This window comes from Mollisia scopiformis (genome assembly GCF_001500285.1).
Source record: "Mollisia scopiformis unplaced genomic scaffold LY89scaffold_32, whole genome shotgun sequence".
In the NCBI taxonomy this organism is placed as follows: domain Eukaryota; kingdom Fungi; phylum Ascomycota; class Leotiomycetes; order Helotiales; family Mollisiaceae; genus Mollisia; species Mollisia scopiformis.
This window is the reverse complement of record NW_017263612.1, coordinates 574490-602182: the sequence shown is the minus strand read 5'-3', so window position 1 is coordinate 602182 and position 27693 is coordinate 574490. Positions and strand designations below refer to the sequence as shown.

At 47.2% G+C, this 27693-nt stretch overlaps 12 protein-coding genes across 12 annotated transcripts; 5 read left to right on the top strand and 7 right to left on the bottom strand.

Annotated features, from left to right (window-relative positions):
- Positions 1-114: 114 nt before the first annotated feature.
- LY89DRAFT_599575 (protein phosphatase 2A regulatory subunit PR55) lies at positions 115-1999 on the bottom strand (the record flags this gene model as incomplete). Its single annotated transcript, XM_018210102.1, has 6 exons — positions 115-138; positions 191-786; positions 845-1496; positions 1572-1669; positions 1781-1821; positions 1956-1999. 6 exons carry the CDS (start codon positions 1997-1999, stop codon positions 115-117), a joined length of 1455 nt encoding a protein of 484 aa, XP_018062964.1.
- Positions 2000-3047: 1048 nt separating this feature from the next.
- On the top strand, positions 3048-4578 carry LY89DRAFT_334957 (uncharacterized protein). The gene has a single exon (XM_018206815.1). The coding sequence runs from the start codon at positions 3233-3235 to the stop codon at positions 4169-4171; it is 939 nt and encodes a 312-aa protein (XP_018062963.1). The 5' UTR covers positions 3048-3232; the 3' UTR covers positions 4172-4578.
- LY89DRAFT_599492 (putative lactonohydrolase) lies at positions 4319-5871 on the bottom strand (the record flags this gene model as incomplete). Its single annotated transcript, XM_018210095.1, has 6 exons — positions 4319-4506; positions 4559-4683; positions 4738-4993; positions 5041-5228; positions 5280-5472; positions 5520-5871. The coding sequence occupies 6 exons, from the start codon at positions 5869-5871 to the stop codon at positions 4319-4321; spliced, it is 1302 nt and encodes a 433-aa protein (XP_018062962.1).
- A 1000-nt stretch (positions 5872-6871) lies between these two features.
- Positions 6872-7748, top strand: LY89DRAFT_741957 (glutathione transferase omega-1; the record flags this gene model as incomplete). The annotated part of the gene is made up of 2 exons (XM_018220776.1): positions 6872-6982; positions 7047-7748. 2 exons carry the CDS (start codon positions 6872-6874, stop codon positions 7746-7748), a joined length of 813 nt encoding a protein of 270 aa, XP_018062961.1.
- Positions 7749-8130: 382 nt separating this feature from the next.
- On the bottom strand, positions 8131-10091 carry LY89DRAFT_629844 (TFIIH basal transcription factor complex, subunit SSL1). The gene is made up of 4 exons (XM_018211223.1): positions 9779-10091; positions 8708-9720; positions 8530-8577; positions 8131-8479 (listed from the first exon to the last, which is right to left on the bottom strand). Exons 1-4 carry the CDS (start codon positions 10048-10050, stop codon positions 8403-8405), a joined length of 1410 nt encoding a protein of 469 aa, XP_018062960.1. The 5' UTR covers positions 10051-10091; the 3' UTR covers positions 8131-8402.
- A 170-nt stretch (positions 10092-10261) lies between these two features.
- On the bottom strand, positions 10262-12215 carry LY89DRAFT_725055 (uncharacterized protein). The gene is made up of 4 exons (XM_018218947.1): positions 11933-12215; positions 10999-11886; positions 10750-10945; positions 10262-10694 (listed from the first exon to the last, which is right to left on the bottom strand). The coding sequence occupies exons 1-4, from the start codon at positions 11945-11947 to the stop codon at positions 10468-10470; spliced, it is 1326 nt and encodes a 441-aa protein (XP_018062959.1). The 5' UTR covers positions 11948-12215; the 3' UTR covers positions 10262-10467.
- Positions 12166-13635, top strand: LY89DRAFT_691028 (putative ribonuclease H2 subunit A). Its single transcript, XM_018216216.1, has one exon. The coding sequence runs from the start codon at positions 12385-12387 to the stop codon at positions 13450-13452; it is 1068 nt and encodes a 355-aa protein (XP_018062958.1). The 5' UTR covers positions 12166-12384; the 3' UTR covers positions 13453-13635.
- Positions 13576-16833, bottom strand: LY89DRAFT_691027 (root hair defective 3 GTP-binding protein). Its single transcript, XM_018216215.1, has 4 exons — positions 16550-16833; positions 16046-16498; positions 14249-15993; positions 13576-14201 (listed from the first exon to the last, which is right to left on the bottom strand). The coding sequence occupies exons 1-4, from the start codon at positions 16717-16719 to the stop codon at positions 13909-13911; spliced, it is 2661 nt and encodes an 886-aa protein (XP_018062957.1). The 5' UTR covers positions 16720-16833; the 3' UTR covers positions 13576-13908.
- A 490-nt stretch (positions 16834-17323) lies between these two features.
- On the top strand, positions 17324-19627 carry LY89DRAFT_629835 (amino acid transporter-like protein). The gene is made up of 4 exons (XM_018211222.1): positions 17324-17919; positions 17966-17993; positions 18044-18620; positions 18676-19627. The coding sequence occupies exons 1-4, from the start codon at positions 17798-17800 to the stop codon at positions 19572-19574; spliced, it is 1626 nt and encodes a 541-aa protein (XP_018062956.1). The 5' UTR covers positions 17324-17797; the 3' UTR covers positions 19575-19627.
- A 180-nt stretch (positions 19628-19807) lies between these two features.
- Positions 19808-21732, bottom strand: LY89DRAFT_691025 (uncharacterized protein). The gene is made up of 7 exons (XM_018216214.1): positions 21533-21732; positions 21302-21479; positions 21053-21249; positions 20701-21005; positions 20351-20650; positions 20074-20295; positions 19808-20026 (listed from the first exon to the last, which is right to left on the bottom strand). Exons 1-7 carry the CDS (start codon positions 21693-21695, stop codon positions 19826-19828), a joined length of 1566 nt encoding a protein of 521 aa, XP_018062955.1. The 5' UTR covers positions 21696-21732; the 3' UTR covers positions 19808-19825.
- Positions 21733-23372: 1640 nt separating this feature from the next.
- On the top strand, positions 23373-26027 carry LY89DRAFT_659049 (uncharacterized protein). Its single transcript, XM_018212502.1, has 4 exons — positions 23373-23596; positions 23645-23823; positions 23875-25671; positions 25718-26027. The coding sequence occupies exons 1-4, from the start codon at positions 23520-23522 to the stop codon at positions 25816-25818; spliced, it is 2154 nt and encodes a 717-aa protein (XP_018062954.1). The 5' UTR covers positions 23373-23519; the 3' UTR covers positions 25819-26027.
- Positions 25728-27593, bottom strand: LY89DRAFT_659046 (Ketosamine-3-kinase). The gene is made up of 5 exons (XM_018212501.1): positions 27387-27593; positions 27218-27263; positions 26471-27073; positions 26253-26369; positions 25728-26200 (listed from the first exon to the last, which is right to left on the bottom strand). The coding sequence occupies exons 1-5, from the start codon at positions 27574-27576 to the stop codon at positions 26170-26172; spliced, it is 987 nt and encodes a 328-aa protein (XP_018062953.1). The 5' UTR covers positions 27577-27593; the 3' UTR covers positions 25728-26169.
- Positions 27594-27693: the final 100 nt, after the last annotated feature.

Below are 27693 nucleotides of genomic sequence, written 5' to 3'. Positions count from 1 at the left end.
TCAGAGCATGCACGGAATTGTTAACTCTGAGATCATGAATCTGGTGATGCTGCAGCTAGCCATTTATGAACGCCGATATAATGACCAAGAGACCTCTTTCGCAGAACAAACAGTCTACAATGCCGAGAAGACGAAAAGCTATTATCTATTAGCAATGTACACCGGTATTTCCAAAATGAGATGAACTCACGTTGTTGGTAGCCGCAATGGCAATGCTATCTTCAAATGGATGCCAGCTCATATGCAAGATTTTCTTGTTGAAGTCGATCTGGTCTGCGTCGGTCTCTTTTCTCATTCTACCGCCTTGGCCAGAAGCACCAGCTGCAGGACTGCCAGCTCTTGAACCACCCTTCTTGCCGCCATTAGTAGCTGTGGGACTGGTTGAGGAGTTAATTGGAGTGGGAACGCCAACTTTCTTGGCTTTAAATGCCGACTTGTCAGCCTGGAGAACAACTTCGACTTCTTTGTCTGGGTCCGAAGGATAGATCATGAAGTTGTTGTTATAACTTCCTGTCATGACATTCTTGGCATCACCAGAGAAGACAACCTCGAATTTATCGAAGATGCTGTCATTCTCGTAAGTATCACAGAGGCGAGGTCGGAGGTGTTCATGGATAGGGATAGTCTTGACTGGTTGCCTCTCCATGTTGACATCCCAGATCTTGACAGTGAGGTAATCACGTGAGAGAATATAGCGACCATCATGAGAGAATCGAACATCGGATATGGACGAGATGATCTCAGAGAAGAAGGATCTTGCAGATGGGTCTTCCTCTTGTTCGAATTCTAGCAAATAGATGTTAATAAATTGCAAAGATAGATTACAATAATCTGATCCACTTACGCTTAGCATGTTGATCACACAGAGCGCTCTCTCTCATGTCTGCAAGCTTGATTGTACCTTTTGAGCTTGCATACATGAACCAATTGCAGCTCTGTGGATGAAATTCTGCGGCCGTGATGACTTCAGTCAACTCCTCCATGTTTGCTGGCTTGATGTCCACAATGTTGAAGCTCTGGTCTTGAATATTCAAATTCCAGAGGTTTATCCTCAAGTCATCGCTGCTGATGAAGGTCTCTCCATCGCTATTGACCGAGATGCTGTTGATATGATATGCATGAGCGTTGGCATACGTTCGGCGAGGTACTGCTGCTACGACAGTATCGTGATGGGTGAGGCGGGGTAGTTTGAGGTCGTGAGCGCTATTGAAATGAACACTCGAGATAGGTCGAACAGCACCACCACCTCCTGCAGTATTTCCTGGGGTCAAGTCGTGCGAGAGGTTGTTTTCGGCCACTACTTTCAAGGACTTCTCAAAAACCTTCCATAACTTGATAGTCTTATCATTTGTAGAGAGGAGGTAATGGGATGCATTTTGTCTTCTGCACCACTTGATCTTATTGATCTTTTCCTCTATTTCGAGAGATTTGAGGTAGTCGAATTCGGGTTCGTGAGATTGAAATTCAGTATGGAACTTATACTCGCATGTCTTTTTCTGTACGAGACGTTAGCAAACTGTAGGCAGGATATCTTGCGCTGCTATAAAGTAACTTGTACGAGGTGCACGTACAGTCTCGTTCCTTTCAAATAATACCACTCGTCCTCCTTTGTCTCCAGTCGCAAGATAATTGCCGGTATGGTCGAATTCGACAGTCGAGATGATATCGGCTACAGTTATAATATGTCAGCACCACACTTTGGAGGCGAAATCAGACACTGGAGTCCACGAGGGAAACATCGTATAGACAGCATGTTGGATAGATCTAAACCACTACAAACCTTCAGTGATATCCTCCACATCTCCCTTGTCGCCAAAACATCTGATAAATACGTTAGCAATTGTTATTATACGCGCGGCTTGAAGCACAAAGTTGCACCCAGATAACACGGATCATAGCCCATCAACAAACCACCAAGCGATACGGGGTACCAAAGGTGACGCGGAGTGACTGACTGTGTGAACTTCCATGTTGGAGAGTTCGGTTCCCCTTCTACCATCTTTTACAGCCCGGAAGACGAGAAGACTCCTCGCCAACAGTTGTAGATCGGGGTATGGCGGAGGATGGAAGAGACTGTGTCTATGCTCGATCGCGTCGAGTCGTGCCAGAGCTGCGCAGCTGTCTGACGCACCGAAGGCTGAGGGGAAACTTGAGAAGCAGCAAGGGTAACGGATCCCCGAAACAGGTTGTGGAAGGAAGGATCGGTGTGGAGGGGTTATGTCAGAGGGGCGGCGGAAGAGTTCGAGAGCGACGGCGGATCGTGAATGATTGAAGGTATGAGGTCGGAGGTTGTTGCAAGAAGGGTTGTGCGAATGCGATGTGGTGAGGTCAAAGGCAGAGTTGCTTTCTAAGTTGCCAGGTTCGGTGGGGCGTCGATGAAGTCGACAGAGACGCAAAATCACCTCGCTAGGTCATCACAGCCGAAGCGCGACCAACCTCCAAAACCAAGTGTACACAACGTGGACGTGCATTATTCTCCTTTGCGTTTATCTTTTCAACGCCGGTGAATCGGGTTACACTTGTGTCTTCTACTATATAGCCAGAGACGAAAGAGCATTCCAGTTGGTATATCTCTCACTCAACCGCATTTCTTTGAAAGTTCTGTCCATCTCTTTGCGCCAAGTCAAGTCTCGAATACATTGCAATTTTCAGCTGTACTGGTGTACCTCAACCTGGACAAGTACTTCCATGGATGCAGTGTTTCCCTGCTTTGGCATGCATGTCACCCCCTCAACACTCATATGTACAGCCTTGGGACCGAAGCTTGATGCCCTTGGGTGCGAAATAAGGTTATCTCCATGCATCGATGACAAGGTTGAAAGTCTTGTTACTGTCTACCTATGTACTTTTCCCCTATTGTGACACATCATGAAATCCTACTGTCTTTACAAGTACAACGAACACATCCAGGTATTGAAGACTCTTGGTCGGTCCTCTCCATCGAATGTCTTTCCGGTACCACCATCACGGAAACTAACCTCGTCCGCTGGACTTCCTCAACGTCGGACTCCGGCCAGCTCGTATCAGCCATACAAGCTTCATCAAAAGCCTCACTATTCCAAGAGCTCCCATTGGATCATCGCATTTGGGCAGCTTCGAATCACGTGGTGATAAAGAAAAATGGGCCAAAGCATGTGCTTCATCCGGCAACGTTCGGCCATGAAGTCGAACCACTTTCTCCGAGTTCTCTCTCAACTATGTCGACACGATCTTGACCAAATCCAGACTCGAGATGAGCAGTTCCAAGGGCAAGAGTCCGGCCACAGGTGACGAAGATGGAGAACTCAATAACTCTGAAGACACAGCGGAACCGTCATTTTTATCAAGAGTTGCCGCTTCTGCAAGTGGCTTAACACGTAGTGCTTTTGGGAGTCCAGGTGGGAATGAGCTGAATGAGCAAGCTGCTGCTGCTCTTTCAAATGCTGGAAAGGGCCAGTCTTCTACTAGAACTCCAGGAGAAAGTTCATGGGCGGAAGGTTCAAAGCTAGTTCAGTCGCCAAGTCAGCCTCCCGGAAGAGGCTCAAGTGGTCTGAGGGTTGGACAAAGCGAGGCTCATGTTAGACAATCGGAGAATGAGTTCTCTGACTTCTTAGATGGGATCGACTCTTTCTCGCCTTCTACAGAGTCAGCGAATTCGCAGGTCGGAGAAGTCCCAAATGGTTTCAAACAGGTGTGGGCTCACTCACAAATCACTCCCCAGCCACTACATGGAGAAAGATTAGCCGGAACGGTTGCAGAACAGGAGAGCCAAGATGGCCAGGGTGTTTTGGATCTGTTGTCAGGTCCTGCAAGCTTACACGAGCCATTTGAAGCACCAGAGGAGGACGAAGAATTCTATGACTGGGGCCTTTCACAAGACCAAATCATTGAGCTTCGAGCCATGTTGAAAGACATCTTACCCCCATTGGAACAACATACCGGCGTTGCTGCGGACAATCCTCTCAACCTGGTACCAAATTCTAACGAATATAACAAGGCGCAATGGTTTGAGGAGTGGGACGGTGTCCTGAATCGCTACGCGGATGAAGTATGGGGAGGATTGTTACCTCTTGTTAAGGACGCCCGAAAAGAACTCGATGACATCCGGAACGGCGAAGTTGCCGCAGAGCAGCCGAAAGCGCTGAGAAGGCTCAACGCCATCTTGGGTCATTTACAGAAACGGTACCATTAGCCGCAACGCAGACGTCGACATGCATACATTCAAGAAGCATGGCGTCAAGGAAGTTGTCTTAAGATTGAAATGGTTTCAATAAACGAAATTCTACTCCTGGGCCCGCGGTTCACTCAAGGGAAATTGACTTTTATCTAAATCTTGGGACTACTTCAGCTCTTGCCCTTGCAAGTTCCACTTGACACGCGCTATGCCAGAATTACCCATGAGCCAGAAGTCCATGTAATCAGTTCCAGTCCACGCAAAATTCTGGACTGTGAAGTTTGTTTGGATTCTCACAATCAATGCTCCATCGTCAGGATCTACCACATCAACACCCGTGCCGGTACCAGCCACTATTGGAGATCAGTATTCTCTTGATCACACTTCTTCAACTTGAAAACTTACCTATCCACCCATTTCTGGCTACCTTCAGGCCATCAGGGATGAAGTCTTGAGCAAACCAGACTGGACGCCTGTTGATGATGTGGTTTCCATCCGAAGTCAAGTCAAAAGCATAAACTGTTCTTTTTCTTTTGACGTGTCAGACTTCGGGGACAGGTTTTCCTAACGAGGAGAGCACTTACCCAGTCGAATTGAAGCCTGTTCCATGGGAACCCAACGACTGAAGGATAGTGCCTGTCACGGCCCCGGAGTCCGAAATATACACCTTCCGATTCTCTGTTGCAGAGCAATTCTCCATTCTTGGACTGATAGCTATTCCATTTGGCTGTACCATCGTATCATCGATCATCGTGACTACACCAGTTGAAGGACGGAATCGGTACGATGCTGAGTTCAACTGTGGCGCGGTATCGGTCAAGGCATTGAACCATGAATACTCTGTCTTATTGTCAGATCTCCAGCTTTCGATCATTCGAGGCTCTTACGAGGATCAGTGAACCAAACATCTCCGTTATCAGCCACAAACAAATCATCTACTGTATTAAAGTAATGGCCAAAGTGATTGTTCAGAAGTGTGACGGTCTTGTTAGTCGTCGGGTCAAGCGTTGCAATACCTGGCCGTTCCTCAATACCACCAATGCTGTCATTTCCTCCAGACACGCCCCAATATATCCTATCTTGGTATTAGTCAGGTCTTCAGAGTCTCTGCCCTCGAGGATCTTACAAGCCATTATGAATTGTTCCACCGTTCGGAGCATAAATCGGCGGGTCAGAGAGCAATTCTCCCAGATATGGAGGGTCAACATTCAAATTCACAACCAACTGAGGTAGAAAGCCTGGAGGACTGGTATTTCCTCTCAGTTGGCTCAGATACAATTTATTCGTTGCCGGAGAATATACTGGAGCTTCATGCACCGCTATGAACTATCAGCATGGATATTTCTTCCGCGAGATCTAAACTTACCATCATTCACCGCAAACATAAATTCATAACTCGGTGCAGTTCCCAGCATCTCCAATCCACGCTGCTGATCGAAGACCAAGAAATCCGCACCGGGCAGAAGCGAAAAAGACGAATCGTTGCCAACAATCGTCTTGGGAAATGTATCTTCATACGATGCGTTGTCTGAAGCTTGACGGTAGAAATGGTATGGCATTACGGAAGCATAGTGATTTATGCATACTATCTTTGATGTTGGACCACATGTTTGCACGAGAGGCGAGATCACTCCTGGGGGTAGATTTTGGGTTGTGGTTCTGCAGGTGAATATCAGAACGGAGAGGAAAGCTGGACGAAAAGCTGTTGACGACTTCATGATGATTCGCAAAGAGGAACCAATCCAGGTCTCGAAAGATGCCGAAAATTGAAAGACTGGCTTGAATTTTATTTTATATGCTCCTCTCATGATCATCAGTCTACCTTAGCTGCAGAAGACGGCTTTCCCTCCGCCATTTCGAACTACGGCTATTGACAGCAGGACGATGAAATTTCTGCTCCCGATGCTTAAGGAGGGGTAGCTTCATGTTCCTGGACTTCGGACGATCACCCCGCACTTTGAGCAACTACTCAAATGCCGACGAACTATCAAATGCTGGAGAAACAGTGACGACATGAGCGGAGATTGGTTTGAAGTTTAAATACGTAAGGCTTTTCGTGAGAATGGACACCGAGCATGAGCTGGACGTCTTCTTTTAAATGGAACAAAGTTCAAGTTGATGTCGGACGTATAGGACATGTTTGACTTCAAACCATACATTTGGTGTTTTGAATGTCCGGCAAAGGACGTGAGTGTCATTGTCCAGTTCCATTCTGTATACTTTGGCGAGGTCGATGCACGAGTTCGAGAAGAGAACTAAATCTAGTAAAGAGTCCCATAATTACGGCAGATATTTGGTTGAAGGATTCAAAATCTCCGGATTTAAGCTTATATTTTTCCTATCATGTTCACTTCTTCAACAAAGTCCTGCTTCGGAATGAGGATCTTCAATGCTACCAAGACATTCATCTGATCTGAATACCTGTGCAGCGATCTCTTTCAGTCAAATTTCCGAGTTACTCACAAGAATTGTTCTCTTACTCTGTTCCAATCATCCAATGCTTCAAGTGCTGCAAGAGGGATAATGCGGGGTATCTAGGTAGATGGCGTCATGCCGGGATGTCAATGGTGGGGTAGCTCGGAGCTCAAGACGTATTCATAATCAAAATTTCAGACAGCTCAATTGTCAGGATCATTCTTATATCCTCATAATTTCATTTTGATCTCTTCCTCTTCTTCAATTACATCCAAAACATTTCTCAACCGCTCCACCATAATCATGGGTTCCAACCACCCCGACTCCCAGCTCTATCCCCACGCCACAGGCGCAGCAGCAAAAATGGTCTCCGAGCACTCTTCCGAACAATCCCTCAAACTCTACTCAGGCTGGGTCCCTCTCCCTCTTCCTCTCCCTCTCTCCCCTCCTTTCCACTCTCACTAACACCCCACCCCAGTTCTGCCCCTTCGTCCAACGCGTCCTCCTCGTCCTCCTCGAAAAATCCATCCCCTTCCAATACATAGAAGTAAACCCCTACCTCAAGCCCGCCTCCCTGCTCTCCCTGAACCCCCGCGGTCTCGTCCCCACACTCCAATACGCCAACAAGCCCCTCTACGAATCAACCGTCATCTGCGAGTTCCTCGAAGAAGCGTATCCGTCCTCGTCCCCCAAACTGCTGCCGCAAGACCCGTATGAACGGGCATATGGCAGGATCTGGAGCGATTTCGTCACGTCGCGGATAATTCCTGCTTTTCATCGAGCGTTGCAGTATCAGGTTACTGGGGAGGGGAATAGTGAGGCGGGGTTCGGGGAGGTTAAGGGGGAGTTTGTTTCGAAGATTAGGGAGTTTACGGAGGCTATGTCTTCTTCTTCCGGACCGTTCTTTTTTGGGGAGGAGATCTCGATGGTAGATCTCATTCTCGCGCCGTGGGCTGTGCGATTGTGGGTGTTTGAGCATTTCAAGGGGGGACTTGAGTTGGGAGGTGAGAAGTGGACGGAGAGGTGGGGAGCGTGGTTGAAGGCTGTGGAGGAGAGGGAGAGTGTGAAGGCGACGACGAGTGAGAGGGAGCATTATTTGCCGATTTATCAGAGGTATGCGGATGATACGGCGCAGAGTGAGTTGGCGAAGGCTACGAGGAAGGGTCGAGGTGTGCCATGAGCGAGAAGATGGGTGGTTGTGTATGAGCTAGGAGAATGTGTAAATTTGAAGCATAAAGAATGGATATGTGTAGCTGCTGAAATGTAATCAATGTTGGACCTGAATCCAGGCTCGAAATATCTCTGGGAGTTCTATAGATGAACCTCGCTTTCATAGTTTGAGTAATGTCTATTACACGAACAATATCTCTCCGTAGAACGAGCATTGCCTGCAAATTTGATAGAAGATTGAAATTCAATTAGTAACTCGAGCAAAACCAGACTTTTGGAAGATGTCTAACAACTAAAAGATGGAATAATGTGCAAAAAGAAATCGAATGTTTGTTGAGCTTTCAGAACATTATGGCAATCATAAACGGCAAATGTTGGACAGACACTCTCGTCTTCAAAACATAATTCTCAATCTATGTCTTTGCATTGGACCTAAGCAGAAATATAGTCTCGATCCGAGGTATAATGGATTGGTAAAAAGGCAAGTATTCACGGCTTCGCGCCTGTCCCACTTTCTACAAAGCATGAAACTCCTCTATGTCTTTTGGAAAGAGCGCTCGGATTTGTGAGAGCCTAAAGTACGCCATTTTATATTCGCCGCCCAACGCTATGCTCCTTTCCATGTCCCAAACGCCACCGAGAATGAAAATGCGACTTCAGAGATTCAACCGATGACCATTGCATCGCTGTTTGCAGCATGATCTTGTTGAGATATTGAACCACGGACATCACTTTGGCAACCTGTCATGATGTAAGTAACCGATTTTGGAGATTCAATGTAGGCACCATACCTGGACAATTGTGAACCGTTTCGTGGGCCATCACATCACAGTCTACGCCTGCATCGGGTCAGCGAGAACTTTTTGACAATATATCAGGAGTCGCAATCTCATTGCCACAAGCTATTCCAAAGGGAAGAGTAGCGGAAGCATGGTAGAAATAGGAGAGCTCTGATAGAAAAGGACCTACAAAAATGATTGCTGCAGGATTGACAAGCATATCTGCCACTCTCACTGTTGCCCTTGATCTCCACGTCGGTATGCGAGCCATTCAGCTTCACAGGAACTTCAGGGAACGGAGTGAGGCAGGCAAAGCAAGCTTTTGACTTCTTAGCTTCTGACCAAGGTACCTCGACCCAGTTATTGAGTGGAAAGAGATGGTGATATGACCTCGCCAAATGCGTAGAAAGAATAAGTGTCAGGCCACAAGCCGGACATTCAGCAGGCAGACTGCAAACCTTGCTTTCACATCTAGAACAGAGATAACCGCCTCGAGTTAACTTGCTGTGACAAGCACAAAAGCTCATAGCTTTACCAGCACCAGATGTTCTGGAAGGGAAGCCCATCATCAGGAGACTGGATTGTGATTGCTTTTTCGTCCGAGTGACTGGAGGGGTGCATAGTGCCATTACCAATTCCCGGAAATGCTGTTCATTGAGAGCAACAGAGTAACTGCTATCATTACCAGCATTCGTCCTCTTGCATAGCTCGGAGCAGATGAAGACTTCGCCAGCCAGACCAACGACAGATACTCGTATCCGATCTGTGATGAGGGCAGCAATCGTCTCATTAATGTCTCCAGGATCGCTGGACAACAAAGCTCCATATATGATCAAGATCTCTCGAGTACCATGTGAGGGTGCGTGGAACAGCGCGGCTCTGCTCATCTCCAGTGCATTCTGTAAACTTGGGTTGCCTTGAGGCTGCTGATCTCGAAGCTTCTTCAGTTTCTCGATATGCTCTGTAGGGTTTCCGCTCATGTCACTGATCCGTACTGCAAGTCCATCTCGCATACCAATTATGCCAAGCTGGGAAATAGGGTTCTGTTCGAAGTACTCGGTGACGAATTCAGATGCGTAGCGGATCGTGAGCAGGTATCTTGTAGGTCGAAGATCTTTCTCAATCATAGCAAATGATAAATCAAGAATAAGGATCAAATGCCGAATAATGCCTCTCTGCAGCGGTGTCGTATCCCGTAACAACCTTTGACAGCAGAAGTTAGCACATCTCAAGATCCTTTCAATAGAAGGACTGCATTCACCGTTTCCTCTTCCCAGCTTCTCTCAGCCCCTCAACCGCAGAATTAATGCTGCCATCTGCTCCTTCGACGACTGTGTCCCAACTTCTTTGGATATCTTCCCAGGCAGCTCTCCTCCTGCTTGTTCCCGCATTCGTATCTCCGCCCCGCGTACTCGAGCCAGCAGGTCCCCTCACAGGTCCTGTCGAGCGCGTACCATGCCGAGAGACCTGATGTGCGCGAATGTCATCGTCAGATAGGTCGTCTGCGACATATTCTCCATCTGAGTCGGACATTATTGTTTCTAGACGGTAATCATTTTGTTGGAAGAGTTCTGGTACAAATTCACAGTAATTGTAAGGGACCGCATTAAGCTCAGCCTTCTTAGCGTCATCCATCCTGGCCAATAGGAACGAGGCTGAATAAAGTACAGTAATTTCGACAACTGCTGCCTGTACAATCAAAGAATTGCTTTATGAAGTACATTGTTTTCATCACATAAGACAAGTTACCTCCCTTCTTTTGGAGAGCTTCCAGTTTGAAAGTCAATCCTTCATCGTTCCTTCCCATTCATTGTGTTAACACGTCACAGCCTTGTGAATTCGAGTCAATATCTGGGAACAGATTCGCATTCAACCAAATTATTCTGAGAACCTGATGAACATACGAAATATGCGAGACAAGATTGTGAGTCCGAGGGACAGAGCCAGAGTTCACGCCATTATCGCCTTCTCTTTCTTCTCTACAAGAAAATCTTCCTTGCCAGCCTTTTCGCTCGCTATCTTTTCAAGCCTTGCTAATCGTTCAGAGATAGTTGGCTCGCCGTTGTAATACATAGAAAACATCCAATCAATCTCCCCAGCTTCTTGTTGTGCTTTCGCAATCTTTCCCAGTGCTGCTTGGAGTTCGGTCAAGTGACCATTATCAGCTGCGTGTTTGTCTGGGAATTATATGTCAGTTCAAGTTTGAGTGTGGAGTTCCTGGCAAAATCTCACCGGAGATGAAAAACATCCTGTAGGTTGCAAGGTTACGTTGAATCCTCACATATGAGGAACAAGGCCTTGCAAATGCAACGGCAAATAGTATGAGTCCGGGGATCAGGGGATATTCATCCACAAATCCGAAGTCCTCATAGACAGCCCGTTGCTTAATGAATAAGAGTATATATGTAAACATGTTGACGAAGAAGAGCTATAGGTCTGATTAGCGGTGTTCTTCTTGCTGCGGAGATTATAGCTACCTACCATTGAGAGCATATAGATGGCCAATGAAACACGGAGTTTCCACTCTCCAAATCTCGAAGCTAGAAGACTCAGGATCTCCTGCGCATTGAAACGATCCAACATTGCTTCATGGATGACGATGTTGGTCTTTCTTGGCCAGCCAAGGAACTGCACCCCTTGGTCAAGGCTTTCAAGAGGTCCGGCAACCACATCGATTCTCTTCAAGGGAAAGTTGATCTCAGTAGCAGCTTCTAAAATTCCATCCTTCAATGCTCCCGAACCAAGTGGAGACGATCGATGTGTCCGATACTGCAGATAGATTGGGTACAAAATAATGATGGAGCTGATTTGGACCAACAGTAGGACAAGGAAATGGTGACCTTGCAGTTTCAAACCACATGCCTTGAGAAGAAGAACGTCAAAGCAGAGACACAAGATCATAGCAGGGACAGGCTTCCCCTTTGTGATATCATATAGTACTTTGTCCCATCTCGGTATTGGAGTTGGCTCGACGTTGATGGAGTCTTTCAAAAGCCTTAATTCAACCACAGACACCAGAGTCCCGACTACCATATACATCAGACCACAGGCCATGAGAAACAGGGAGCTTCTCCAGAACTCAGATCCGAGTGATGGCAAGTACGCCGTTTGGTATGCTTGGACCAGACGCCAAAGCCACGGTATCGCATCGAAAGTAATCACAAGGACAGTCGCAATGTAGAGCCACCATGATTTGGTCAGTCGCCAAGAGTGTGTTTTCCTTGCTGCAGCATCGGTGACAGGATCGATGGCTCGTTGGAGTCGAAGTTGACGCCAGGTCAAAAAGCATTCAAGAAGATGGACCACCAAGGCAGAATAGATAGCCACGGATTTAGTGAAGATATAGTTCGGCTCCGGAGCAGTAGAAGACTATCACATGTAAGCCAAGGGACGAAGTATCTGGAGCAGATCATACCTTTTGAAGATCCATGGCGGAGAATATGCCAAGAGCGGGAGGTACAAAATGTTTAGAAACGCAGATGTTTTATGATTCTGGGGCGCTGCTGAGTGACATAAGTTGTGCTGTGCCGCACGCATCATACTCATAGGGCCGTGAATTCCGCATTAGGGCTACCCCGAAATTAGAAGTAATATTCGGATGTATGAAAAGAAACCACATAACAACATAACCGCCAACAGTTGAACTCATTTACCGAGTTGTCACCAACATCCCTCACAGAGTCACAGAAGTGCACCTCAGGATGTGTTGAAAAAATATCAGTTGACTCGGATCAGAGCCGAGGAGAAAAAGGGGGGCATTATGCGAGATGGTCCAAGCTTAGTCCAACGCGTCAAGTCGCGTCTCCCGGACCAAGGCCGTGGGGAAGTAGCACTTCCACACTTCAACACAACAATTGAACCCCAAAGATGGCAGATTCGCAAATAGAAGATGATGTTGCTCTCGAGACCCCCGCTGCAGACGTATTCATCGCTCCCTCAGTAAACCCCGACCTCCTCTTCACCGGCGCATCCTACACCCACTACTCGGCCGTCCCACACTCACTGCAACCAACACCCAACCCCGACGCTGCCTCCTCGAGCGAGAAAACGATACCAGGCCCAGCATGCGCTCTAGGAGTCGACGAAGCAGGCCGCGGACCCGTTCTCGGTCCCATGGTTTATGGGCTCTTTTACCTCCCTCTCCCGCTCTCAGATCCCTTACTTCGAACCACGCATCATTTTGACGACAGTAAAGTGCTCACACCGACCGTACGCTCGAATCTCATGGAGAAATTGTGTACACCGGATACGGATCTGTATACACAGTGCGGATGGGCTGTCGATGTAATGTCCGCTCGAGACATTGGCGCGAATATGATGAAGCCGGCTGGGACGTACAATTTGAATGCTCAAGCTATGGATGCGACGATTGCTTTGATTCAGGGGGTGTATAAACGGGGTGTGAATGTGAAGGAGATTTATATCGATACGATTGGGAACCCAGCTACTTATCAGAAGAAATTGGAGAGAGTGTTCCCGACGGCTAAGGTCACGGTTGCGAAGAAGGCGGATAGCTTGTACCCGTGTGTTAGTGCGGCGAGTGTATGTGCGAAGGTCACGAGAGATGCTGCCTTGGAAGTTTTGTTTGAGAGTTATGTTAAGAAGGGGGAAGGAGATGGGGATGAGGAGATGAGCGGTACGGCTGAAGCTGGACAAGAGACTTGGGGATCTGGATACCCTTCTGATTCGAAAACTACGGGATGGTTGAAGAGGAATATGGATCCTTGTTTTGGATGGGGAGCAGAGTGTAGATTTAGTTGGGGAACAGCGAAAGATATGTTGGAATTGAAGGGCATGGCAGCAAAGGTTGAGTGGCCGGTAGAAGAAGATGATGAGACGAGTCGGTTGACGGATTTCTTCAGTGCGGAGAAGGAGCAAGATGGGGATGAGCTTGGAACGTGGTTTGGGAGACCAGTGGGTGTCGATGTGTTTTGACGACAATGATCCAAGTTATGTGAATAGCTTGCGTGGTAAAACATTGGTATTGTTGAAGATTGGATGTAAACATCCTATGAAGACTAAGTGCCTTAAAAAAGAATGAGCACATGTTCTCTTAAACTCCCTTTACAAACTTTACTATATGAGCTCAATGTCCCAACTTGAAAGAAGAAATTCGAGGCTCGACAAGTAGGACTACAAATTGAGACATCCTGAGATCTGAATGTCTGGCTCCGAGAGATTATGGGCTACCGCTACTTTGCTAGCATCGAGTACTGACAGTCGAACATTAACATTCAGACATGCAGTCTGTCAGGGTACAGCTTTTCAAATCTGGCATATGTGATTCTTCAGACCCGCCCATATTACACCAGCCTATCTGTAAAGTACAACCGCTATGCAGTCCGTGAGCCTCCCCCCAATATACAAAAGCCCAAAGAGACGCCATCATGCCTATATTTCATCGTCGTCGTCATCCTCAACAGAAGTCTTTCTTTTGCCCCTGCTATCCAGAGTATTCAGACTGATCGTATCACTATCACCCCGTGCTCTCATGCCTATGGCCTGTCGCCCAGTCTCAGAGTTTTCCAAGAATTCTCTTAGCTTCTCCTTGCCGATCTCAATTGCTTGAGCCGAGGCCGCGTTCGCCATGCGTAGCATTGGCCCCCAGAGATTCAATGTATAAGTAACATAGGCAGCAACACCAAGAAGGATGAGGAAGATGAAGTAGACAGGATTTCGAAGAACTAGGAAATGTTAGCATGAATTTATAGAAATAGTAGACTAGACATACCAGCAACGATCTCATTCCAGCCCAACGCCAGAAGCAAACCGTAGAAGTACAAGGGGACCTGCGCCACGCCGCCGATAGCGCTGCGCTTTGCTTCCACATATACACCATCGGCAGTCTTCTTGAATCTCACAACAAGATCTTGGCGCTTGGCTTCGCTGAGAATTGTCATCTCTTCCTCGAGACTCTTGCCTTCTTCCTCGTCCAACCCACCAATAGGAACCAGGTCTTCCTCATCCTTTGCATCGACGGTAGCTGGTGCATTGCCAATCCACTCTGGAAGGTCTGGAGGTGCATAAGTTTCCGAAAGTCGGAATCTCGAGAGTAAAGGAATCAATGTGAGAGTCGAATCCTTCGCTTTGGTGTACATCCCCTCGATATCGTCAGTTGGTCGCCATATCCTTGGCACACCAGCCTCGTCGTAACGGAACTTGTCCTCAAAGTTCTCTCGGAGCTTGAGCAGAATATTGCCTTCCATCACTTCCTCATCAATCTTTGCTTTCAATACACCCCAACTCTTTCGTCGCAATCTCCACAGTCCAACTTCAATTTCATCTTGATCCGCATCGAAACTTTTGGCGCGCTCTATGAAGCGGGTTTCTGCCTCTTTGACGGTGGCTGTGAACAAGGTCCATATCCTGTCCCAGAGATCTTTCTCCGACGGTCTCTCTCCTGTCTCAGGGGCGCCACTTCCGCCTCGGCCCGAACCCAACTTGTTGAATTCAAGGCCAACAGAGTCACCTAACCTTGATCGCACCCATCTCTCCACTCGAGTCGCAAGTCGTCGCATTTCTTCCTTGCGTAAACTTGCACTCACTTCGTCCAGATCCTTTTCATATAAGTTGTACTGCTGCTTGAAATTGCTCCACGACACGCCCTCGATAGCAAGACTTTTGGCTTCAGCCTCAAATTGCTTCAGAGCAATCGTTTTCTCGCGATCCACAATCTCCGCGAATTCGTAGGAAGCACCCTTCTTCTGACCCGCTTTGACAGCTGTAGAAACAGCATCACTGAAAGTCGCGACCCCTGATTTATGAGCCGCTGAAAGCTGCCCTTGGTACAGAGCCTTCAGTCGAATATCAATCTTCCCCTCCAGTTCCACACGCTTGCGAGCATAAACACCCTTGTGGTATCTGCTGGCTTCCGTCTCAAAGGCCTTGATACTCTTCACACGGGCGGCTTTTCCGGAAACACCCAAGTCCTTCAATACTTTAGGTTTACCAGTTCTAATCCCATCCGCTTGTTGCTCTTCGAGGGGCGCAATGGCGAGGTCGAATGCTTCCAGGACCTCTCGTGATATTTCGTCGCATCTGAATTGTGCCAAAAGTTCTTGCTGTGTTGGTAAATCCAAGTCCTTATTATTCACAATCTGGTCCCAAACACCCTCGGCATATACAGAGAATCCATCGGCCGGAATCCTGCGGTGGTACTCGGGCAAGAATACTCCACCCTCGAATTCATGGTCGTTAAGGCCATTTTGCTTAGCTGTGCGATGACCAGTTCTGAACCTGGTTCCCAACTTCTCTACCTCCGTCAAGAACTTCTCAGGCTGGAGGATTTTATGAGGTAGTGCAGAGAACGCAAAATCGAAATAGTCTTCTATGCGCGACTTCTCGAGGCCTTTAGGCTTTGAAAGCGTAGACCAGATATTTGTTAAATCTGCAATAAGAGTATTTCGAAGGTTTGCTAATGGTGTAGCTCCTAAGTGATCGCGTATGACAAAGAATAGGAGGGACCGAGGGTTTGATCTGAGACATGTTAGAGACTTGTCGCGAGTCTCGAGGCATTTGGGGCGCATACTGCTTATCCTTCAAGAACAACTGCAAATTGACTTCGAAAACTGTCTTTAACAATCCCATATTGGCGCCTTGATATAGCCCAACCTGGTGCTCCCAAATATTGACAATCAGAACCTCACTTGTAGCCAAGGCGAATAGGGCACTCTTTCTCTCGAAGTCTTGGTCCTCTCCACGTTCCCGGCCATCCGTACCCTCGACATCCATTACCAATATGTTGTCGGCCATCTTCTGCGACTCTGGGATCTGCGCCCCTTCCCTCTTGTTCTTCGACATCCATATTCCTTTAGTTGTCTGTCGCCTTTCCGTCTCGGACATCACACCAAACGCGGTACCAAAGAGGTGGTTCAGCAATGTCGATTTGCCAGTGGATTGGGAGCCGAAGACCGAAATCAGATGGTAGTTGAAGCCAGATTGTGCGACTTTGGTGAGTTGGAGATATGTGTTGAGATGCGGACTGAATATCTGTTAGTTTGGACACACACACATTGGCAGATTCTCGGCGTACTTGAATGCCTTTTCCTCATCGATAACTTGTATGCCATGCTCATATTGCTCCTTTGTTGGGGCATCCCCAACTCCGGCAAAGTGGCCGTTCATCGTCATGATCGAGGGCGCCGTTGGAAATCTCGAAGCTGCGGAGGGCCGTCTATCGTGGCCATTTGTTTGAGAGGCCATGGTGACTAGCTGGGGTAAAGAAACGCTGGAGCAAGGAAACCACGAGCAATAATGAATGTTGAACCGGTGACGTTTTGAGTGGTGGTGTGCGCACCCCTGGTGGTCCTCTCGAATGATATTCCAGCGTAAAGGAGCTGCTGCGCCGTAGGTGTGGTTATAAAATTGTGTGAATGTGGCTGCAGCAAAAGAATCTTTGATGCCTCAGGCGAAGAGTAATAGCTTGACCTTGAATTGGCTTAGCACCTCACGTGGCATCTTGGAACATCCTGTGCAGGATATTATGAAGTCAGGCTTTTGGGCTGTTATCTACAATCAGTTCACGATGCGATGCAAGATGGTATATATGAGGGAAGAGACCTGGAAGCTTTGTTCATCGAAAGACTTTGCGACTCAAGATGTTCAATACAGGCGACGACAAAGATCATTACGGTCCCTGGCATTGTCTAAAGATCGGACGCCCTTTTCAGATGAATATCTGAATGCTCTCAGTGAGAGTGAAAGACAAGATATATTGTCTCAGTGCTTTGATCATACCACGATGGAGGAAGCGTCAGGGAGTTGATATCTTTCATGTGTTCAGCTGCCCCACTTCGTTTTGTACATTCATTAGCAAGACGAGTTCAAGTGAGCGTTTCTGCTGCTTCAATCTCATAATCTATACCTTGGAGAGTCTCTACATTTCATTTTGAAATCAAATCCGTGATCCCTTTGACACTCTATGCGAACTCTTGAGGCTCCACCCGATCATCATCGCCAAGGCCCGTTCCTTAGTGCTCCCGATTGACGAGAATTACGTTATGTGAAAAGTTTACTCCGCTTTTCTCTGCAAGCTTTCCTTGAATATTTGACAGCTTCCTTTGACACAAACTCGCCTCTATCAAGTCAGTGCTTTTGATCCGATATTTACACGTTACGCGTTATCTTTTGTTACTTGGAAAGTCATGAGAGCCGGAGCTATATATCTCGTGCTTTGAGCCTTTGTTGCTCGACGTCACTTCCCCTTTTTACAATCGGGATATTTTTATTTTTACATTCTCTAGATTCTTTCTGGAAATACAGTATATAAAGCTGGCGAGCTATGGCAAGTTCCTTCTCTCATGATGGGGCCACCATCAACAACAATGCCGATGCTGCTCTTGAGAACATGGGCTACAAGAGCGAGCTTCCAAGATCACTGAGCATGATGAGTATATTAGGATTGTAAGTGTCCTCAAGAAATCTATGTGACTTTACTAATTATCTGTAGATCATTTGCCATTATGGCCGTTCCATTCGTATGTCTTCTATTTCAGTCCTGTTCGAAAATCCCTGTTAACTTTGCTAGGGTCTCAGCACAACGATGGCCATTTCGTTAACAGACGGCCAATCAGTAACTGTTTTATATGGCTGGATATTCGTATCAATCATCAGTCTTAGTATAGCAGCCTCTCTCGCTGAAATCTGTGCTGTATATCCCACATCAGGTGGTGTTTACTACTGGAGTGCAATGCTTTCCACGAAAAAATACGCCCCGATCGTTTCTTGGATCACTGGTTGGCTTACACTTGTCGGAAACTGGACCGTGACTCTAAGTATCAACTTCTCCGGCGCCCAATTGATCCTCTCTGCCATCTCTCTTTGGGACGACTCTTTTGTGGCTACGCAATGGCAAACGGTGCTTATGTTTTGGGGTGTCATGTCCGTCGCTTTCCTGGTCAATGTTTTTGGCGCCAAACATCTAGATCTTATCAACAAGATCTGTATCTACTGGACTTCTGCTTCAGTTATTATCATAGTTGTTACAATTCTCGTCACGTCAGATGATCGTCGGAATGCCGAATTCGTCTTTACCCATTTCGACGCTTCGGCAAGTGGATGGCCTTCTGGCTGGGCTTGGTTCGTCGGCTTACTGCAGGCAGCTTGTTAGTATTTGTACTCTTCATCTTATAAGATTGACCAACTGCTAATGTGAGACAGATACATTGACTGGCTACGGCATGGTAGCAGCCATGTGCGAAGAAGTCCAAATGCCCGAACGAGAAGTTCCCCGTGCAATGGTTCTTTCCGTCGCCGCAGCCGGAATCACAGGAATCGTCTACCTGATCCCCATACTTTTCGTTCTCCCAGACGTCAGTCTGCTTCTCAGCGTCGCCAACGGCCAACCCATCGGTCTCGTCTTCAAAATCGCCACAGGTTCTGCTGGCGGTGGTTTCGGCCTCCTGTTCCTCATCCTTGGAATCCTATTCTTCGCCGGCGTAGGAGCCTTAACTGCTGCGAGTCGATGCACGTATGCCTTCGCTCGCGACGGAGCAATCCCTGGTTCTCGTCTCTGGGCTCGGGTCGATAAACGGTTCGATATCCCGCTTTGGGGATTGGTGCTCTCGACCGTTGTTGATTGTATTCTGGGCTGTATATATTTCGGCTCTACATCAGCATTCAATGCCTTCACTGGCGTCGCTACCATCTGTCTTTCAGTCTCGTACGGGATTCCTATTCTCGTCTCTCTAATCCGGGGCCGAAAAGCTGTTCGACACTCGACGTTTTCGCTTGGCAAGTTTGGGTTCTTCATCAATGCGGCGACGGTAGCGTGGATTTCGTTGGCTATTGTGTTGTTTTGTATGCCGACCGCTATTCCAGTGACGCCGACGAGTATGAATTACGCTAGTGTAGTGTTTATGGGGTTTGCTTTGATTAGTTTGATTTGGTATGTAATCAGGGGTAGGAAAGAGTTCACGGGACCGCCTGTTCCGGCGGACGTTGAGCCTGAGCAGGATGGGGAGGATGTTAGTGGTGGGTTGGGGAGGATCACGACGGATGGGGATAAGACGTTGAATGGTGGGCTGGTGGGGAAAGATGGCGGGATCCAGGAGAAATAGATCGATGTAGATGAGGGTTTTCTTATTACGATGCTGTTATATCTTGATTCGACAATAGTCATCTATCATTGTAAAAATACCTCAGCATGTTATAGATCGTTTTGAACTATATGTCTGGTATTCACTTCGTCGAAGAGAACCCCTGGCTTACCGCCTCGCACGAGTTACCGAACTTGGCACAGAACCAGAAATGTGGCTTCACTCTCGCTATTTGCACGGAAGGAGAAATGGCAAAAGGCGTATCGATTGATTCACTCTAACTTTACGTTCTCCTCTAAATCACGAGACATCCGTCTACGACGCGCTCTCCATTCCCATATATACCATACCGCCAATGTAACGATAGAAAGTGGAAGCGTGAGAGCAAGGTAAAACCACATGTCATCATCAGCTCTAACGATCAAGCCATTGTGGGCTGAAGTCACATGTATGAATCCCATGCTTAGGAAAGTCTGCAGGGAATTAGCAATGATGATTAAGGGGGGGTGGGGTTACTTACAGATGTGAAAATTAGAGGCAGATAGACAAGCATCATAAGGGTGATCGTTCTAGTCGACCTAGCTTCTCGTGGAACTTCTCGTGTTGGTGCATGTCTGGGTCCCGGCAGGATGTTGCTGTCGTCTCTCGTTGTGTTATGCCCAATAGTTTGCAGACTTTGATTGCTATCGAGTGCAATGTTGTGAATGAATTGGTTGTTTTGGAGCGTACTAAAAGCTCGCATCTAGACATTGACTAAATCAGTAATTAGCTTCATCAAAGGGGCGAACATAGCTCACCATAGCTACAACATTGTTTGCTCGACTGAGTACAAGCTCAGCATGACTACAGAGGAGTTTAGTCTTTGATAACGTCGAATCGATAGCCCACTCTAGCATCCTATATCTGCAACTAAAATCCGTCTTGTCGAATTCTTCGCGTCCGCCGGGTCTTCTAGACTCTCCTAAAAGCATGTTGAAGACCTCCATGTTGAGTTTTAACATGTGGATGAACTTGATGAGAAGATCGACGAATTTGGAAACTTCTTGCATGCTTGTAATAGTGAAGTTGGGCAACGACGCAGCATAAAGCGAGTTGTGCTAGATCACAGGTTAGCTAAGTCTCAAGATAAGGAGACAGAGAAGCTCACAAGTCTGTCAACGCCAATGTCTAAGCTCTTCAGATACAGCTCCCAATTCCGATTTATGGTTCCGATGATCAATAAGTGAAGACTCGTCCAATGCTCACTCAAGTCCTGGCAGGCTTCGACGCTTTGAGTGATCTCTTCTTTGCGCCGGCGGACGTCGGTCGAGGCTTGAACAACGAAACCTTTTGTTTCTTGAGTCTTCGTGTCGACCTTTTGGTAAATAGCCATTTGGCGAACCGACCATGGTACTGGTGATAGGCTTGCTGCATCCGGTTCGACATACTTTAGTATGTAACCCAATTCAAGGACTGATAGTCTTTAGTTAAGGAATAGTGTGCAGGCTAGAGTCACTTACTGCTGTATCCCTGAGGACACTTCGCCGTGGTGTTGGTGTAAAAGCCACTGCTTCCTTCGTGGTAATCGGTACTTCCAATTGAGAATGAGGTGAGAATATTGGCAAGTGGTGAGAAGACTTGGTGCTGAGACAGAAGGCATTTCAGCGCTTGTTCTGATAATGCAAGACGTGTATGCGCATGCATTCGACGAATGAAGCTATCCAATAGATCAGCTTGATTTTCAAGATCAGGACATGATTAGGGGATACAAGATCTCTGCTTCAGCTCCATGATCGATGTCTACTTCATCGACAGACGTTTCGGAGACAATGATCGAGTCTGTTTTCAAATCGGTATCATCCCAATCAGGAATTGCATGACATGATTTTGACGTCTCGAAATAGAATACCAAGTCATCATAACTCTCAATTGCTTCAGACTCGAGACCTAGAGTCTGAATTAACACTTGAACCTTGAAAAACGGAGGAAGTTGTGCTCACCGTGCTTATCTATCCTGCAAGCCTCGATATCGACATGGGCAGCACTCAACAGATTAGGCGAGGCTTCACTAAATGCAATGCCATGTCCCACAATATCAGGATAAAGTGACGATGCAGGTCCAGAGACTTTAGTGGAGAGCGGCCATTCCTCTTCGTCGTCCATTTCGAATTGAGGAGTGAAGCTTGAATGTGGTTGGAGGGAGAGGAAGACGCTACATAGAGGTTTCTGCAGGTGAGGGGCGGGGAAGCGATTCGCTAATTTCATGACCCCTGATACCAGCCACCAGCTCCTTGCTGTTATTGGAATATAAGCACACCTTACCTAGTATAGAACTCAATTAGCTGGAGATTACTCGAGTATTGAATGGATTGGAAGATGAAATATTTGACGATTCTTGAATGACTGTGCACTCTTCAAGATAGTACTTTATTCCCCGCCTTCGTATTGGTAATCGACTTCCACAATTACATAGGCGCAAGATCAGTTAAGCATTGTACAGAGTACGGGTACAGCATGGCTTTGGCCATTGTCCATCATGGAAGTATTACAACCAACGTCAAGGATCGTTGATAATACGTTGAGGGCTCCACGATGTTGATTCCACAGATATACTCTACTTGGCCCTTGAAATTTCCCAGCTCAATACCCATGTCCCTGAATTCGTGAGTGCTATCCTTACCATCCACCCTTCGATCGCGAGAAGTTTGGGACACAGCGTGATCCTCTGCACCTCTCCATTCATAACCCATGGCTTAGCGTGTGCACAACCGTTCGCAAGACCCGATCTCAAGCTATTCGTTCCTAATGAATTTTCTGCCACAAGACTATGAAGATGAAGCGTGCGTTCTACACAAGGAAGAGTTATGCTTTAATTCCAATTACGAGAAACATGGTATGCGGATGCTCTGGATAGATTTCTTGATGCCTCCATATGAGACATCGAGCCAAGTTTTGGGCTGTTGAACAAGTTGCACCGCACAGAAACAGTACCACTCTTCATAGACCCTTGTTGGGCTCTATTAAGGAACGAGAAAGCCCGCTCTTCGTCTTAATCTCGCCGATTTGAAGTAGCTTCCTGTTAGACATGTTCTCACATTCGCAGCAGAGCTAGTTCTGAAATTTGGAGACTTTCGACTGCAAGGCTGGACATCAGGCATTCAACAAGCCCTCTCCAAGGCGCAGAGACCCGTTTGCATATTGCAACCTTGGTTGCATACACTACTAGGATGATTACACGGCCAAACTTTGCATATTATGAAGCTTGATCTAGATACTGAAGCACATAAAAGCAATAACGACAGATAGCAGATGCTAGAATGCTAGAAAGACTTTCATACGATCGCGCTTTGGAAGGAAGAGACATTGCATCTGGAATAGACTCAAAACTGAGCAGCTGAGAAACCACATTCATTGCCGCTTTTGATGAAGATCTCGGATCATATGCTAATTTAGGACATTCACGATATTGCAATAAGAATGCTAGAGATTTTGTCTGGCAGCTCGAGAATGAATACAGTACTTGATAACATATTCTCATCCCGTTCACAGAACTTCGCAGTTGTTCACCCAATTTGTGAAGGGAAAGTGAAGAAACGGTACTTCATGCAGTGTACGACCCCGATATTTCGTAAATTTGCCAAACCTAGTCAGATTATGGATACGCTTTTTTTGGTGAATTTGATTGACTCTCAAGTTCGGGGATTTTCACAATTGTTCACTTAATTTGTGGAGGACATTCACATGAATTTAGGACGAAGTTACTGTAGCCGAAGCGCGCCCTTAGCGCATATTTACTCCGGAAAGCCCAACACGAACTTTTTGAGAAGGACAACCCCACATCAACATCAACACATCGCATCTGCGGCTGTCGCATTGAAACAGCAAACGCAAACATCTCGTCGCGTCACCAACCGACTCGATATTAATTCTTCCTAATCAGCCCACAAGTTTCTCTCTATCAACGCGTCCGGCGCGTCAAACTTCAACATGGCACCCCAAGCGGCAATGCAAAAGCGGAAACCGCGTGAGAATCAATACCTCTTTGAAGTTGGAGTCAGAGGCAGGCAAGTGCGCTCGAATTTTCTTTGATTTCTTGCCTAATAATTGAGTAGAAAAACCGGCCTCACTCTTCCGGATACAGGTATCCGAGACGAGAATGGCTTGGAACCCATGGACCACTTATTCTCCTCCCCCGAGAAGCCCAAGGCGAAGTCTGTACAAAGAATGAATGGCACAAACAAGAACGCGAATGCCACAATCTCGAGCGAGGAAGATATGGAGGTTGACGAGAGTAGGCTCACGCGTCGCAAGCACATTGGATTCTAAGGTTGACATTGTATAGACACCATTCCAGAACCTGCCGCTGTACTCAACGAACGCAAGCAAGCAAGTATGCGATTACCTCCACCTCGATCGAAATCACCCATCAAGACGTTCTTACAATCTCCAGCTCGCAGACATCCATCGCTTGGTCCAGGATCTTCACCCGTTCGACCCGCTGCGAGGGCATCCTCCGTGTCAACTTCTGTGCGACGAAGATTGGACTTCTCCAATGCAAGCTTCAGTAGTGTCGACGAAAACACCATACCTGAAAAGGCTCTACAAAAACGTGCTGGATCAGCTATGCCTATCCTCAGCAGCACAAAACTTGTTAATGGGAACGGTGTCAAATCACTGGGAGCTCCGTTTTCTGATCAAGACATGGGACAGGACAATGGTGATTATAGTATAGACGGGGGTGCCTTCGATAATGGAGACGATTCTCTACAAATGGTGAATGGCGACAGCGAAATTATTGCTGAGCCGGAAGATGTGAATGAAGATCTCGAATCAATAACTGAAGAACTCCCCGAGCCAGAGCCCAAAGCCTCAAAAAAGAACAAGGGTAAGGAAAGGGTTGTAGAAGAGGTTTCGGAGAAGGTTGCGAAGAGAGGCCGGCCGAAGAAGGCAGCGGATCCTGAAGACGATGAAGTCCTACAACTAGAAGAAGAAGAAGAAGTCGAACAACAGCAACCCAAGAAGCGGACGAGAACATCGTTGGAAGGTTCATCATCCGATGCTGTTAAAGCTCCAAAGGCCAAAACTGGCAGGCCCAAAAAGGTCTCCCAGCCAGAGGACTCAATAATCGAAGAAGCCGAGCAGCAACCCGTCAAGAACAAGGGAGGTAGACCTAAGAAGGTAATCCAAGAATATGAACAGGAAGAACCAGCTGAGCAGCAACCTGTCAAGAACAAGGGAGGTAGACCTAGGAAGGTCATCCAAGAAGATGAGCCGGAAGAACCAGCTGAGCAAGAGACCGAGGAAATCCAAGAACGCCCAGCAAAGAAATCCCGAAAGTCTGTTGATGGCACTACGACCGCCAAAATGGGCAGACCTAGGAAAGCAGCTGCAAAGATCGCTCCGGCGAAAGCTAAACCTGCCGGCCGCAGACCAAAATTGGCTACCATCGAGGAGGCCGATTCCCCAGCAGTGCAACGAGGTCCTCCCCTTCCACGAACCAATAATGGTCTCTTCATCCTCCGAAGAGAGACTCCTTTGGAGGGAGCTGGATTCAAACAAACTCGTTCTGGACGAAATTCTATCAAACCAGTTGCTTATTGGAAGAACGAGAGAATCGAGTACGATGAGGATGAAATGGACGATGCATTCGGAAATTACATGTTGCCTCGTATCAAGGAAGTTGTCCGAGCTGAAGAAATTGAACCACCGAAGAAGCGCGCTAGAGGAAAATCGAAGGCGCCTAAGTCGAAGAGAGCCACAGTGGAACCTGAGTCCGAGGATGATGACGAAGTGGAGCCTTGGGAAATGGAACCTGGCAGAATATTTGGAGCAGTTCGAGCTTGGGATCCAGAGGATCCAACTGGTGCAGAAGTAGAGGAGCTAGAGGAGGAAGTTGCTTTGTCTTCAGAGGCAATCCAGACTCGCGATATAGCTGGTGCATCCTTTAAATTTGCCAAGACACTCAGTTATCCGTTTTTCGGTGCCGGAATGGTCGATCTTCCTCCGGGAGGTCAAAAGAAGCCAAAGAATTCGAGGAGGATGCAAATGGCGTTTTTCGTATTTTACGGCAGAGTCAAGGTGATCATCAACGACACAGAATTTAGGATTGGTAAAGGTGGAATGTTCCAAGTTCCTAGAGGTAAGTCTTTACATCTTGCTTGTGGTTACATTACTAATGAAAATAGGTAATTTCTACAGTCTCGAGAATGACTACGATAAGCCGGCTAGGATCTTCTTCTCGCAAGGATGTGAACTTCCAGAAACAGCAGCAGCAGACAGTCAATGATTGATTTGGAAATGTTTATGTTCGTGTACATTGTTTTGCATGGATTATGGAAGGATATCCATTTGATGATTTGGAGGGGTGATGAAACCACGAGTCTCCTAGTCGCCGCGTTAGTAAATAGGGCATATGAATTCGGCGCAGCATAGTTGATCATGGAAGAATGGATGCTTTAGCGAGACTTATGTCTGCAACGTTTTTGTGACTTTGAGAATGCAATCAATGTGCTATGCCCATTGGATTCGTCTTAACCCTGATGGCAATACGTGCATCTTTTTCATCTCAGATTTCTGTACAGTTTGCTTGTTTAAGAGCTAGCAAGTGCTATTCCCTTACTTAACAAGTCTTCACTGCTCAACCCCCATCTCCATACTTCTTTAACGAGCTATCAAGCTGATTAGCCCTATTCTCTAAAGGATAAACTACAGAGAACATACCTCTTCATAATCCTAACAGCACCCCCTCTATAACTCCCCCCAAAAATCGAATAATGATTCAAATGATGATACAACTCATAAAGCGCCACCCTATCCTCCCACTCCTCCACCGGCTCACTGCCCCAAAAATCAGCACTGTCCTCCCCCCCAAGAAAACAACTCGAAAACTCCGAACTAGACCCTCATATCGCAACTCCAATAGAAAAAAAAAGACTCACTCCTTCCCCTTAACCCCCCAATACTCCTCCCGAAACCGCCCCCCAAACCCACCAAACATCCCCATAATCCCAAACTCAAACTCGGAATGCGCCCAGCAGCAACTCGGATCAAAAACCCGCTCCTCCACCGCCCCGCCATCGATGCTGCCTCGGCCATGATTCCCGGACCACAGATCGCCGTGTACGAGGACCGGGGTTATATTGCTCCCTTCTGCGGATCGTAGGTGTCCGTCTCGGAGTAAACGGGGGACGACGATGGAACAGGTTTGTTGGACGAGGGAGGAGAGGTCGGTGTCTGGACCGTTGTTTTTTTCTGCGCAAGAGAGGATGTGCGTTAGGCGGCATTCGGAGAAGAAGGTAGACCAGGAGGGGTGGTAGGTGTTGTCTTGCACGGTGTCGCCGCAGCAGGTGGGGAGGTGGAAGCCGAATTGTGGAACGGTGTGGCCGGGTGGGATGGGGGCCGGTGTTGAGTGGAGGAGGGCGAGTTTGTGGGGTAGTGAGGCGCCTGAAGATGGGGAGGATGAGAGGGCGAGGAAATCGGTGGCTAGGAAGAAGGTGTTGGGTGGGTGCGATAGGGGACCATGGGCATGGGAGGTGGGACAGCTGGTGGTGCTTTAGTATAGGTACACTTTCTCTTGGAGACGAAGAGTATGGTGTTGAACGCAGGTATCTTCTTTGATGAGTGGGGGATCCTAAAGACTCCGCCTCGTTGGGCCAATATAAAACAAGGGACAGGATTTGACGTACAGAGAAGGAACTGCTGAGTGGATTGCATTTAAGGATGCATGTTCACCTATTATCATTCATCAGTACCTATAATTTAAACTCCATCTTCATATCAAAACACGTGATTCTCCCCCCTTTTTCCCAATCACCCTTCAAAAAACCTCTTGGGTAATTCTCTCTCACAACATACCAGCAAACATAATCTCACACTCCCTGCCCTTTCCTGTCTTCACAAAATACAGTTTCTCCTTCTCATCTTTATCCTTGGTGGTAAGTTTAAACGTGCTCACGAACCCTGATCCGCCGTGTGAGGAGATGGTTGTATTGGCTTCGTCTAGGGAAAGAGCTTTGAGGATTGCTGGGTCGATTTTGGGTGGCATTTTTGGATTGATACAATGGTAAAGAGAGGATGAGAGGAGAAGGTAGGTAGAGGGAGATGGATATGAGGTGACGTGACGTAACAACGACACGTGATCCTCACCTCATCTGGTAGCGAG